Source organism: Mirounga angustirostris, unplaced genomic scaffold, assembly GCF_029215605.1.
Source record: "Mirounga angustirostris isolate CCGP_5_RB_7025 unplaced genomic scaffold, mMirAng1.0.hap1 SCAF_13, whole genome shotgun sequence".
In the NCBI taxonomy this organism is placed as follows: domain Eukaryota; kingdom Metazoa; phylum Chordata; class Mammalia; order Carnivora; family Phocidae; genus Mirounga; species Mirounga angustirostris.
In genome coordinates this window covers 26,202,073-26,216,498 of record NW_026991721.1, presented here as the reverse complement: position 1 = coordinate 26,216,498, position 14,426 = coordinate 26,202,073, and the positions used below count along the sequence as shown (strand labels likewise).

At 41.5% G+C, this 14,426-nt stretch overlaps 2 protein-coding genes across 6 annotated transcripts in view; one reads left to right on the top strand and one right to left on the bottom strand.

Annotated features, from left to right (window-relative positions):
- The window catches only part of LOC135362328 (coiled-coil domain-containing protein 73-like), a 143,167-nt gene extending 129,319 nt beyond the window's left edge, over positions 1 to 13,848 (bottom strand). Inside the window, exons 1-2 of the mRNA XM_064576619.1 lie at positions 13,586 to 13,848; positions 12,301 to 12,358 (exon numbers count right to left, since the gene is read on the bottom strand). The gene's annotated coding sequence lies outside the window, so the exon portion shown is untranslated. The remainder of the gene's footprint in view (positions 1 to 12,300; positions 12,359 to 13,585) is intronic.
- A 52-nt stretch (positions 13,849 to 13,900) lies between these two features.
- QSER1 (glutamine and serine rich 1) overlaps positions 13,901 to 14,426 on the top strand; it is an 80,652-nt gene continuing 80,126 nt past the window's right edge. Inside the window, exon 1 of one of the 5 annotated variants that reach the window (XM_045893943.3) lies at positions 13,901 to 14,421. In XM_045893943.3, coding sequence (XP_045749899.1) covers positions 14,231 to 14,421 — 191 coding nt within the window. In that variant the 5' untranslated portion in view covers positions 13,901 to 14,230. The remainder of the gene's footprint in view (positions 14,422 to 14,426) is intronic. The other 4 variants (XM_045893941.3, XM_064576700.1, XM_064576701.1 and 1 more) reach the window with 4 other exon arrangements.

Sequence of the window (14,426 nt, the reverse complement as noted above, 5' to 3'; positions counted from 1 at the left end):
GTGAGCCTTGATATGTTTTTATTGTTCATGGCATCTAATGCCTCCTTTCAAAATAGAAATCTGTGTCTCCCCCCACCCCCCAAATCTAGAAAATCTTCATGTGTAATTTTTGGCAACTTTCTTCTACTTGCTTCTTCTACTTTTTGTGTGATTCCTAATGGTTGAATATTGGACTTCCTTAATTGATCCACTTTTTTTCCATTTATTTATCCAATTATTCTACTTTCTGCATAAGTTCTTATACTTTAATTTTCAACTCTATTAAATTTTAACTTTTTAAAGATTTTTTTTAAGACATTTATTTATTTGAGAGAGAGAGAGAGCATGAGCGGGGCGGGGCAGGCTGAGGAAGAAGGAAAGAGAATCTCAAGCAGATTTTGGCTGAGCGTGGAGCCCCACAAGGGGCTCAATCCCACAACCCTGAGATCAGGACCTTAGCTGAAGCCAAGAGTTGGACACTTAACCAACTGTGCCACCCAGATGCACCTAACTTTTTAAAGATTTTATTTTTCTATGTAATCTCTATTCCCAATATGGGGCTTGAACTCACAACCCTGAGGTCAAGAGTCACATGCTCTACTGACTGAGCCAGCCAGGTACCCCAAATTCTAACTTTTTTAGATTGTCATTGTTTTCAGTTTCCAAGAGCATTCTTTTATTCTCTGATTTTTTTTACATTTATAACAACTTTACTGGTGTATAATTTACATGCCATAAAATGAAGCCATCTTCGGTGAGCAGTTCCACAAATTTTAACAAATGTAGACACCAATGTAACAATCATCCCAACTGCAGAAATTGCCCATCTGTCCCTTTACTGTCAGTTTCCTGACTCTCCAGCCTCAGGCTACCTGTGATCTACTTTCTATTAGTATAGATTAGTTCCACCTATACTAGTATTTTACATAAATCAAATCATATGACATGTATTCTCTAGTGTCTGGTTTCTTTCATTCGGCAGAATATTGTTGCATATATTAGTAGTTTGTTTCTCTTTATTGTCGAATAGTATTTTATTGCATTGATATTTATTTATTCACTTGCTGATGAGCATTTGCGAATAAAGCTACTATGAACATTCATATATGAGTCTTGGTGTGGACTTATACTTCCAATTCTTTGGGGCAAATACCTAGGAGAAGAATTGCTGGTAATAGGCGGGTGTATGTTTAACTTTATAAGAAACTACCAAATTGTTTTTCAAAGTGGTGGAACCATTTTACACTCCCAGCAGGAATGTATGAAGGTTCCGATGGCTCCACATCCTTGCTAATGCTTGCTATTACCAGTCTTTTAATTTTATGCACTCTGGTAGGTGTGCTGTGGTATTTCATTGTAGTTTTAATTTGCATTTTCCTGATGACTGATGATATTGAGTATCTTGTTATATGCTTATTAGCCATTCATGTAACTTATTTTGTTAAGTATTTGTTCAAATCTGTGGCCATTTTTTAAATTGGCTTGTTTATCTTCTTACTTTTGAGTTAAAGGGTTCTCTATATATTCTGGATATAAGTCCTTTATCAGGTATGTGCTTAGCAAATATTTTCTCTTAGGTCATGGCTTGCCTTTTCATTTTCTTAACAGTGTCTTTCAAAGAGTAGAAGAGTCCAATTATCAGCTTTTCTTTTAATGTTCATTGTTTTTTATGTTTGTGTATCTTGCCAAGAAATTATTATCTGCCCCACAGTTGTAAAGATTTCCTTCCATATTTTCTTCTAGACATTTTATAGTTTCAGCTTTTATATGTAGGTCTAATTTTTTGTGTATATGAAGTTAGGATCAAGATTCCTTTTCCCCCCGCATTGAACTATGCAGTTGTTTTAGCAGGATTTTTTTAAAAGGTTATCTTTTCCCCCACCAAATTATCTAAATTATCTCAGAGACTTTGTTGAAAATCAATTGATGATATATTTGGGGTTCTCTGTTTTGTTCCATTGGTCTCTGTCTATCCTTATGCCAATACCATACTGTTTTGCTTGCTGTAGCTTTGTAATAAGTCTTGAAAATAAGTAGTATAAGTCCTCCAACTTTATTCTTTCCCTGAATTACCTTGGCTATTCAAGGTACTTTGCATTTCCATATATATTTTAGAATCAGGTTGTCAACTTCTAAATCAAAATACTTCTGGGAATTTTACTGGGATTGCATTAAATTTATAGAAAAATTTAAAGAGAATCAACCTCTTAATGATGGTGAGTCCTCCAGTACATAATATATTTTTCAAGATATTGAGGCCTTATACATTTCTCTTAGCAATGTTCATAAGTCCCAGTGTATAAGTGTTGCATATATTTTATTAAATTCACCTTTAAGTAGTTCATGTATTTTTATACTATTCCAAATGGTATTTTAAAAATTTAATTTCCAACTCCTGGGTATATACCCAAGAGAATTAAAAATATACACTCACACAAAAACTTGTGTACAAATATTCATAGCAGCATTATTCATAATAATCAAAAAGTGGAAACACCCAAATGTCCATCAACTTATGAATGAATACACAAACGTGGTGTGTCCATGCCATGGAATATTATTCAGTGGTAAAAAGGCACAAAACATGGATATATGCTACAACATGGATGAACCTTGAAAACATTATGCTAAGTGGAAGAAGTTAGACACAAAAAGGCCACACATAGCAGGGGCCGCCACTCTTGAAAACAGTATGGAGGTTCCTAAAAAAAAAAAAAATAGAACTACCCTATGACCCAGCAATTGCACTACTAGGTATTTATCCAAAGGATACAAAAATACTGGTTCAAAGGGGCACACACACCCCAATGTTTATAGCAGCACTATCAACAATAGCCAAACTATGGAAGAGTCCAAATGTCCATGAACTGATGAATGGATAAAGAAGATGTGGTTTCCATAAACAATGGAATATCACTCAGCCATCAAAAAGAATGAAATCTTGCCATTTGCAACGACATGGATAATGCTACAGTACATTATGCTAAGTGAAATAAGTCAGTCAGAGAAAAACAAATACTGTATGATTCCACTCATGTGGAATTTAAGAAAGAAAACAGATGAACATAGGGGAAGGGGAAAAAAAGAGAGGGAAATAAACCATAAGAATCTCTTAACTATAGAGAACGAACTGAGAGTTGATGGAGGGAGGTGGACAGAGGATGGGCTAGTGGGTGATGGGCATTAAGGAGGGCACTCGTTGTGATGAACACTGGTGTTATTTAGTGATGAATCACTAAATTCTTCTCCTGGAGCCAATATAACCTTATATGTTGACTAACTAGAATTTAAATAAAAACTTGAAACAAACAAGCAAAAAGGCCACACATAGTATATGATTCCATTTATGTGAAATGTCCAGAATAGGCAAATCCAAAGAGACAGCAGATTAGAGGCTATCAGGGGCTAGAGGATAGAGGGCCTGGGGAGTGTTTGCCGATGGATCTGAGGGATTTTTGGGGAGGGAAATAAATGTTCTAGAATGAGATAGTGGTGATGGCTGCACAATCTTATGAATATACTAAAACCCACTGAACTATATACTTTAAAATGGTGAATTTTATGTTTGAGAATTATGTCTCAATTTTTAAAAATCTCCTTTTCCAATTGTTTATTGTTACTATATAGAAATATAATTTTTAAAAATTTATTGACCTTGTATCCTGTGATCTTGCTAAATTCAATTATTCTACTTTTTATAAGTAAATTCCATAGGATTTTCTATGACATAATCATGACATTCCCAAAGAGAATTTTACGTTTTTATTTATATTTTCCTCACCTTATTGCACTGGCTAAACCTCTTGTGCAAGGTTAAATAAAATGGTGTATGGAAGAAAGAGAGAGTGAAAGAAAATGTAGCAAGTGTTAACATTTATGAAATGTTAATGAATGATATAAAGGTATTCTTCATATTATTCTTTGACCTTCTTTATGTCAAAATAAAAAGTTTAAGGAAAACCCCAAAACTATGTGCCAAGCACTACTCTAAGTATGTATGAAATTATTTAATCCTCTCAACACTTCTGTGAAGCAGCTATTACTACCCAGTTTTACAAAAGAGGAAACTGAGACACAGAAAGTTTAAGTAGCTTACCCAACGTCACACAGTAAGCAGCAGAAGCAGTATTCGAATCAAAGAAGCCTAGCTCCAGAGTCTATGCTCTTAACCTCTCTGCTGTTCTGTCTCTCCAAAGAGTACCTCTTTAGTTTTTGTTTTGTTTACAAAGACATTCATAGGTACTCTCATCATGTCAGCCCCTCTAACTTACTTCATTTCTATTAGGTTAAGTTTCTTAACTGGAATTCCTCTTAACCTCAGGTTTTTGTTTTGTTTGTTTATTCGTTATAAATCAGGACAGCTGGAGAAGAACTACTGAACTTTATTGACTTCGATAGGTAAGTGTCTGAAAAAATTGGTAGGCAATTTTTGGTAGTTGGTAGGCATCTCTAATCAAGATGGCACAGACGATGAGGATGCTCAGGTCACAAGGATGCCTCAGATAGGGCTTGGGGCAAAGGGACTTAGGTCTAAAACTACCTGTAAAGAGAAAAGGGCCCAGTTGTGATTCTAAGGTCCTCAATATTATAAAGCAAACTGCACAAGTGTGGTTGCTGTGACCTTAGTTTCAACAAGGTAAAAGGATCCATGCATTCATGCTGACGTGGGTACACACAACATAGTGTTCTCATGGACTGTGGGTGAAAGACAAATAATTGATACACTTTTTCTGGAAAATAATCTGACAATATGCATCAAGGACATGAAGGAGCATTGAGGAGCATTTGTGTTCCATGACAAAGAAAGTTCACTTAGAGGAATGTCCCTTAAAACATCAAAGGGATTACATATTTTTAGAAAGTTGCTCATTATAGTGTAAAAACTAAAAAATTGGAAATGAATGTCCAACAACAGATGAAGACTTAGTTGAATTATGGCATTCCAATATAGCAGACCATGATGTAGCTATTGGAACTTTAACAAAATCAGAAAACTATTATAGATAAAATTTTAGCACCAAGAGTTAACCAGCCACCTTCGCATTTCCTGAATATCAGCAACTCTTACTTTTGGATCCTGTTTTTACTTTCTACCTGGGCTCTAGCTACTTGTGTAGTCCCGGAGTTTGGAAACCATCTTCCTAGAGTCCTCAGAGTTTATTTTGTTGTTTTTTTTTTCAAAGATTTTATTTATTTATTCATAAGAGACAGAGAGAGAGAGAGGCAGAGGAAGAAGCAGGCTCCCCGCTGAGCAGGGAGCCTGATGCGGGACTCGATCCCAGGACCCTGGGATCATGACCTAAGCCAAAGGCAGACGCTTAACCATCTGCCAGCCAGGCACCCAGGCCTCAGAGTTTTATAAGGTGTGTTAGTAGTTGGGCATGGGGAGCAAGGGAGAGGGCCAGCAAGACTCAAGATTCCCTTCTTATCAGTATTATATACTAAGGGAGCATGTAAGCTTTTGTTTGAAGAACTACAGTGTTTTTTAAAAAAAGATCTAAGGGGCGCCTGGGTGGCTCAGTCGTGAGGCGTCTGCCTTCGGCTCAGGTCATGATCCCAGGGTCCTGGGATTGAGCCCCACATCGGGCTCCCTGCTCGCTGGGAAGCCTGCTTCTCCCTCTCCCACTCCCCCTGCTTGTGTTCCTGCTCTCACGGTCTCTCTGTCAGATAAAAAAATCTTTAAAAAAAATAAAATAAAATAAATAAAAATAAAAAAAGACCTAAGCTCACTTGTTTCACACTTTATATTAATAACCTTTTTGGGATTGTTTGTCCCTGTTCTGACCTCCTGAAGATGTTTTTATTTATTTACTTATTCATTCATTTATTTATTTATTTATTTTTAAGATTTTATTGATTTATTTTATTTATTTTGATTTATTTATTTGAGAGAGAGTATGAGAGGGGAGAGGGTCAGAGGGAGAAGCAGATTCCCTGCTTGCAGGGAGCCCAATGCGGGACTTGATCCTGGAACTCCAGGATCATGACCTGAGCTGAAGGCAGTTGCTTAACCAACTGAGCCACCCAGGTGCCCCTGAAGATGCTTTTAGAATGTAGCTTTTAGCACTTTTCACAACACTCCTTCACTCCACTTTGTCCCCTAAGCCAATCCCTACCTGACAGGAGAAGATTCAATAACTACTTTGGCTTGGGGACACTTACGAAAAGACATACATAAAAATTTAAAACACTAACATTAAGTAGTTATATCAAATAATAGTATAAGACATGTTTCCCCAAAAACAGAACCTGAGAAATTATTTGAATGCGGGTAGTTAATTGGGAGGCAGCAAGAATGACAGAGCAGGGAGTGAGACTGGACAGGAGGACGAGCCAAAGGGCATTATTATCAAAGTTGCCGCTGTTAGCAACAAGAGCTCCCTTCCATGAGGACCCCTGAGAAGGGCACAGAATGCCTCCCATGGCAGCCCACCTGGAAGCCGGAAGGCTGATCCATTGACTTCTGTTCTCCATTGATTAAGGGTTTCTCCTGATGGGGAGATGCAAACTTCTCTACCTTCCAGAGAGCTCCAGTGGTGTCATAAAAAGCAGAATACAGAAAGACAGATGACAGGGTCTTGGGATAGGATGCTGTGAGCATGAGGTAGGTCAGAATTGTCTCAGAGGTGAGCCAGGGGATGGGATGTGGGCACCAGAGAGGTCTGCTACAACATGTCATGAGCAATGCTTCCTCTGAGTTTTTAAAGTTGTAAGCAAGCAGCCATATTACATGAGCAGCAGAAAAATGAGTTCATACACATAAATGACAGAAATATAAAATTGGTATAATGAATAGTCCTGTGCTTCCTTTGTTACTTTCATAAATGATCTCTATGAGTGGACTCATGTGTGTGCATGCGCACATATGTGCTCCTGTGACTATGAAGAGACTGTGTTTCAGTTTCTACCTTGAACAGAGCAATCACTCAATAGAAGCAGAAGAAACTTGAAGACATATTGAACAAGAGACTATAAGTTTCCCCAGAATTTGCAGAAATTTGGGAGAGGCTTTGGACTTCCACAAGATATTTGAGCCTACCATATCTGAATCTTAATTAAACCTAATACCAAGCAATGAGATATTAGTTGTTGGTATCTATATGCTAACATTAACATGCATGATAATTCGGTGAAGTCTAGACCACTCCCAATAAGCTTCCTTTACCACCACCATATCTAGAGCTTTGGGACAAAGGGGACAGAGAAGTAACAAGAGAAGGGAGTGGGTATAAAGCAGCTTTGCAGGTGACTTTCTGCTCAGGCAGAGTGTGTGTTAGTGTCTTATGCTTAGGCTCTAGCTGAAGAATCTGGAGACCTGAGAACACATGCTCTACCACTGTTGGTTGAAATTCAGTCCTTCAGCAGCAAAACCCCTGGAAAGTTTGTGCCTCAAGTTGTATTTGCAAATAACTAGGACAACAGGAGGCTAGTGGGACTGTCCTAAGTAGTGACATGTTTTTTCTTTTCTTGTTGTTGTTGGTAGTAGTGGTGGTGGTGTGTGTACACATGTAAATCTATGAAGGGACTGTGCTTCTTGTGTTGGTACACCAATGTTCCATCTAGCCTGAAGATGTAGACCAGAGTGGGACATTAGGAAGGGCAAGGGAGTGTTTTCCATGGTTTTGAAATCAGCTTAAAGGGTCCCCATGGGTCCTTAATGTGAGGAAGTATACTAAAGTAATTAAATGTTTGGGTATTGGGCCAAATATGGGATTAATGAACATAAAAATAAATATGGTATCAGATTCTAATCCTCTGTTCCAGGACCCCCAAGACCACCCTCACATGCAAAATAAAGAAGTATGGTAAGAGATTATAAATCCTGTGTTTTGTTTTTATTTTTTAAGATTTTATTTATTTGACAGAGAGAGAGAACACAAGCAGGGGGAGTGGGAGAGGGAGAAGCAGGCCTCCTGCAGAGCAGGGAGCCCGATGTGGGGCTTGATCCCAAGACCCTGGGATCATGACCTGAGCCAAAGGCAGACGCTTAATAACTGATCCATCCAGGCACCCCAAATCCTGTTTTTTCTTTCTTAAATTTTATTATGTTATGTTAGTCACATACAATATATCATCAGTTTTTGATGTAGTGATCCACGATTAAAATCCTGTGTTTTAAATAAATAAATATGATAACAGATTATGACTTCCCCAAGAACACCCTCATGTCCAGTGATTTATTACAAGAACGCAAAAGTCAGAGAAGTTGTTATACTGATGGTTAGAGTCTATTATAGTGAAAGGATACAGATTAAAATCAGCAATGGCAAAAGGCACATAGTGCAGATTATAAGGGAGACCAGGTGCAAGCTTGCAGTGTCCTGCCCAGTAGAGTCCTGTGGGCATTAATCAGTGAATTATAGCCAACCAGCGAAGCTCATCTGAGCCTTGGTGTGCAGAGTTTTTATTGAGAGTAGGTCACATAAGCATAGCTGACTGCCCTGGTGGCCATCCTTAATTTTCCAGTCCCTCCAGAGGTCAAGCTGATACTGTGTAGTCCAAAGACCCCACCAGAAGTCACATCATTAGCATATCTTATATGGCCCAAGGCCTCAGGTAAATGAAGATGCTCTTTTTTTTTTTTTAAGATTTTATTTATATGTAGAGAGAGAAAGAGAAAGCACAAGCAGGGGAAGCAGCAGGCAGAGGGAGAAGCAGGCTCCCCCCTGAGCAAGGAGCCCAATGCAGGACTAGATCCCAGGACCCTGGGATCATGACCTGAGCCAAAGGCAAACACTTAACCAACTGAGCCACCCAGGTATCCCTAAACAAAGATACTCTTAAGGATCTGAAGTGGGTGAAAAGGATATTTCAAGTGCTTAGAAGTTATCACTATGGAGCCTAGCAAGGGCTAAATCTTTCTTTGCAATATACAGTGTTTGGACAACATGGACCTGCTTAGTTAATCCTTTACTACACAAATCCATTGATTAAAATAAGAATTCATGAGTCTGTACTGAGATAGATAGATAGATAGATAGATAGATAGATAGATAGATAGATAGATAGATAGATAGACAGATGATAGATGGAAAATTCCTTTCTGTAGAAGAATGGAAATTAATGATTAGGGAATGAATGATGGAGTTAGAAAAATTACTATTTGGTAACCATTATAATAGTTGTTTCACACAAGAATCATTAGTGGATGCCACAGTGAGTTGATTGTTGACCCCCCAAAAGATGTGTCCATGTCCTAATCCTCAGAACATGTGAATGTGACCTTATTTGGTAAAAGGGTCTTTACAGATGTAATTAAATTAAGGATCTTGAAATGAGATCATCCTGGATGCCCCCAAGCCAACGACAAGTGCTTTTGTAAAAGACATAAGAGAAGTGGTGCATGGCTCAGTCAGAAGAGCATGAGACTCTTGATCTCCGGGTCATGACTTCGAGCCCCACATTGGATGTAGAGATTACTAAAAAAAGAAAAGAAAAAAACCAAAAACATAAAAGAAGACAGATGTACAGAGGAGAAGGCCTTATAAAGACTGAGGCAGAGATGGGAGGGTTGTGGCCACACACCACGGAATGCCACCAGAAGCTGGAAGGGGAATGGAAGGATTCTCCCCTAGAACCTTCCCAGGGAGCACACAGCCCTGCAGACATCTTGGTTTCAGATTTCGGAATTGTGAGGCAATAAATTTCTGTTATTTTAAACCACTTAGCTTGTGATAATTTGCAGCCACAGGAAACTAATACAGATGCTAAAACCAGTGGTGAAAGAATGATGCCTCAGGAATTTACATAGTCTTAAAGTATCCACAAAATATGCATTAATTATAAAGGAAAATACAGTTAACTCTTCAGTGGAGAAACCTGGCAGGAGCTCTTGAACCAAGCTTATTGAGTTTTGGAGCCAAACATAGCTGGCCTTCACTTGCACCATCATCAATTTGTAGGAGTTTGCATGGTTTGGGGACTTACTTAACTTCATTAGAGCTCAATTTCCTATAAAATGGAAATAATAGGGGCGCCTGGGTGGCTCAGTCGTTAAGCGTCTGCCTTCAGCTCAGGTCGTGATCCCAGGGTCCCGGGATCGAGCCCCGCATTGGGCTTCCTGCTCGGAGGGAAGCCTGCTTCTCCCTCTCCCACTCCCCCGCTTGTGTTCCTGCTCTTGCTAACTCTCTCTGTCAAATAAATAAATAAAATCTTAAAAAAAAAAAAAAAGGAAATAATAAAAACCAATACCCGCATGTGAAGGCTATTTTGAGGATTAAATGAAACAATCCATTTAAAGCCCAAAGCACAGAACTTAGGACATATATATTCGATATTTATTGGTTATTCTTTTTTTAAGATTTAAAAAAATTTTTTTAAAGATTTTATTTATTTATTTATTTATTTGAGAGAGAAAGAGAGAGAGAGAACGAGCAGGGGGAGAGGCAGAGGGAGAGAGAGAAGCAGACTCCCCACTGATCAGGGAGCCTGATGACACGGGTCTCAATCCTAGGACCCTGAGATCATGACCTGAGCCAAAGGTAGGCACTTAACCAACTGAGCCACCAGGCACCTCTAAGATTTTATTTTTAAGTAATCTCTACACCCAACGTGGGGCTCAAACTCACAACCCTGAAATCAAGAGTCACGTACTCTACTGACTCAGCCAGGCAGGTGCCCCTATTTATTGGTTATTCTGATGAGAATACTATCATCTACAGAATGAGGTTTAAATTTCCTGTAATCTACTCAAGGAGATAAAAGATACACTCAATGAAAGATTTCATCATCAGGCCGCACAACTATCTTTCTTCATCCTCAGTCTCTTGGTCTCCAATCATTCAACCTTCATTCTTCCAGACCCTTGATCAGCTAAGCCATTCACTAGAGGCTGAGTCCATCCATATCCATAGCTCAGGCCACTTCCTATACATACAAAATTGATGATCGAGTATGCTTCTTGAAGTTCTGTTCACTGGGAGGAATGTGCCTCATCACTGTCTTTCAGTGACACCTCTGAGTAAGGCTGTGGCTTCCAAAAAGTAGGCTCTTCTGACTCCAGAGCTATCTCCCTGGGGGATATGACAGGCAATGGGGAGCAGTAAAAGATGACTGTGATAGGGTCAAGCCCCTGAGACAGAGAAAAATGATAGTGGGACTTAATTACATTTCTGATGTTTTAATTTCTGATGCTGACTTCAGGGACTGAAATCAGGGCTGCCCTGCAAAGACGGGGCTTATAAGTTCTCCTCAATGCCAGAAGAGAAAGGAAAAATGGAAAACTAACTAAGCCCCCTCCCCTCATCAACCCACTTCCCACAAACATACTCCTGATATTCTCGGTAAAACCACAAACTTGGGGGCACCTGGGTGGCTCAGTCGGTTAAGCGTCTGCCCTCAGCTCAGGTCACGATCCCTGGGTCCTGGGATCAAGCCCTGCATCACGCTCCCTACTCGGCAGGAAGTCTGCTTCTCCTTCTGCCCAACACCCCTCCCCCCCCCCCCCCCCCGTGCACGTGCGTGCTCTCTCTCTTTCTCATAAGTAAATAAAAATTAAAAAAAAACAACCCACAAACTTGACCTTCTTGGATCTTTCCAATTAATAGGTGGTCTCTTTGTAACACTGGAATATATGAACTTATTGACTACATTTCCAGTCAGGCAAGCCCAAATTCTGCCTTTCCAAACAAACAAACAAGGCTGCCTCAGTGGAGATGAGGTTCCACTGTTCCCTCCTCCAAATGATTGCCTCCATCACCTTAAACAAGTTGCTGAATGCTAGGCCTCTGTTTCCTCAACAAAATAAGGGTGATGAACTACTCAGTCTAACTCCAAGCTTCCTACCAGTTGAAACATTTGGTGATTTTCTAATGGCATGGGAGGAAAGCCGGGAAATGTGAGGAGACGGTGCATGGATATATTCTGAGGCATTACTAACTCCTGGATAATAAACTCAGAAGGAAGTGAAGATGGAAGTGGGGATGAAGAAAGACTCCTTCTTAAGTGTAAGATTTCAATTCATCTTGCAACCAAACTGCCTTTGATGTCATCGATTTTCAAAACTTGTCCCCCAATTTTAGAATTGAGATAGAAATAGTGGGCAAAAGAACATTGCACATGATGACAGAGTAATACTATTTTTTAAATACCCAAAATTTCCCTTAATATCTTTTCTCTGATTTATGTGACATAAATAAACTACATTATGGTGTGAGGGACTATAAAGGCTTATTGCCACTTCTTTGGTATTGCCTACGTAACTCACTCTGAGTACCAGTTGTGGGTATCTCAAACTAAGTGCCATAAAACATTTATAGCCTGCCACTCCACTTCCTACACTTTCCGTAAAGACAAAACTTTAGTGCTCACAAAAATACTTACAAGTGTAATAGTTGGTAGTGAGAACTTCTTTCTTTTATTTAGATTACAGATCTCCAGTCTGCAGTAAGAAAAATAAAGATTGTAAGGAAGATTTATGTTACTTCTCTGCAGGATCTCAAATTATCTGGCAAATTCCTTCCCCACGGAAAACTACTTTTCAAAGATATCCTGGGTAAATGCATGCTGAAATTAGCATAAAATTGGCAAGATCACTTGTGTCTACACGTTTGAATTCATTTGTAAATAACGACTACTTACTTCCTTGCTTCCCCACCCCGGGACCAGACTCTTAAGCATCACAGGTGCCGAAAGACTTACAAAAAGGAAGGAATAGGAACAAAAGGACGTTGGCGCCAGGAGGGAAAAAGAATCTCCCAGAACAAAAATAATCTCACACGGAATAGCAGATTCAGTATCAGGTATTACGGAAATTTAAACTGGCTTTTAAATGGTGATCAGTGATAGTGTATCAACTTTATCAGGTCTTCTACTATGCCTGTCTGGCTTGTTTAAACCTTTAAGCTTATCTTGAGGGGCAGATTTCTGTGCTAAGCACATAATAGGTGTTAAACCAGTATTGATTTTTTTTAAGGGGGCTGGTCAAATATAAACTTCACTGTTTTAACTTTTACTTTATGCCTTAAGAGCCAAACGATGATTTCCATGAACTCTAAGTTTCACTACTCATGATTATAGAAGAAACAGAGCTCTGATATGCAACAGAAGATCCTCAAAATAATCATTAAATTAACCCCCGCCAAACTGCGTGGAGGTCACATGGGAAATGTTTGGGTAAAGTCCTGAAGTCCCAAACAAAAAACTCCAACACAAAGTGTGCATAGTAAGTTTAAATGTATTGTCATTAAAGTCATCCAGATGGTAGTTGGATTAATCAATGAAGAGGCAGTATTTACCTTGGGATAGAAGATTCTGAAATCCAGAATGAGAAAATCCCCAAGGTGGGGGTGGGGACAGTTAATAAGAGCCCCTGGGAAAGGTCCTTTCAACGAGGATTGGAAAATAACACGTTTGAATTTGAATCTCTTTGAATATAAATCTCCCCTAACAGCAGGAAAAGGGTCCTCTAGCCCAGCAAGCTTTGTGCAGGAAGGGAGTAAACGGAACTGTAAAACAGCCCGCTCAGCTGTTTCTGGTTTGGGACTGGGCTCGGAGAAAGAAATCGCGATGTGGGAACTGAGTATCTGAGACACTCAAAATAACTCGAAGGGTCAAATAACGAACTCCAGGCAAAGCGTTGACAAGCCTCCCCCTTTGCAGCACCTACGCTGGGTTTCCTCTCAATTTCCCCTCCCTCGCGCGGGGCGAACTGCGGGCGCGGCCCCTTCCCACGCGGGGCGCGGCGAGCGTGGACAGCTCCCCTTGGAGCAGCCGAGGGCGGGAAGTCCGCGGCCCGGTGGCTACCGCTGGCGGGCACCTCTCCGGATGCCCGGAGCCGGCTGGGCCGGCAGGCCTCGAACCTTCTCGGCCCTGCTGGCCTGAGAGAGGCGGCCGGTAGCGGCAGAGGCCTCGCGGGCCGCCCGCCTGGCCCGGGAGCCGCGAACGCGGGGCGCCGAGGGGAGGCGGGGCGAGGCCGCGGGCGGAGGGGGGCGGGAGGTGCATCCTGGGAAATCCACCAACATGGGGCGAAGCGGCCGCCGCCGCCGCGGTGAGTCCCGGCCGCAGATGCCGCCGCTTCCCTGACGCCCGGCTGGGGCCTCGCCGCGCGCCGCGGCCTGGGTTCCCCCGGCAGAGAACGGCCAGCGCGCCCTCCGCCCGTCCGCCCGCCGGGGCCATGTGAGGGGGCAGCTCCCTCCGCCGCCACCTCCTCTTCTTCTTCCTCCCCCCGCCCCCTCCCTCCCCTCCCGCCCCCCATACACAGGGCCCTAGAGGAGCCCCCACTGCTGCCCTCCCTCCCTGCGCAACCCCCACGATGGACAGGAACTACGCGACCTCCGGCTTCGCGGACCCGCCGCCGCCGCCCGCGCCCCCCGCCGCCCCCGCCACCGCCAGTGCCGCTGCACCACCCCCCGCCCCCGCCTGGGCCTACGAACCCCGAGCCGCGGCGGCCGCCGCCGCCAGCAGCAGCTGCAGCAGCGGCAGCAGCCCCAGCCTCAAGGCCAGGTAGG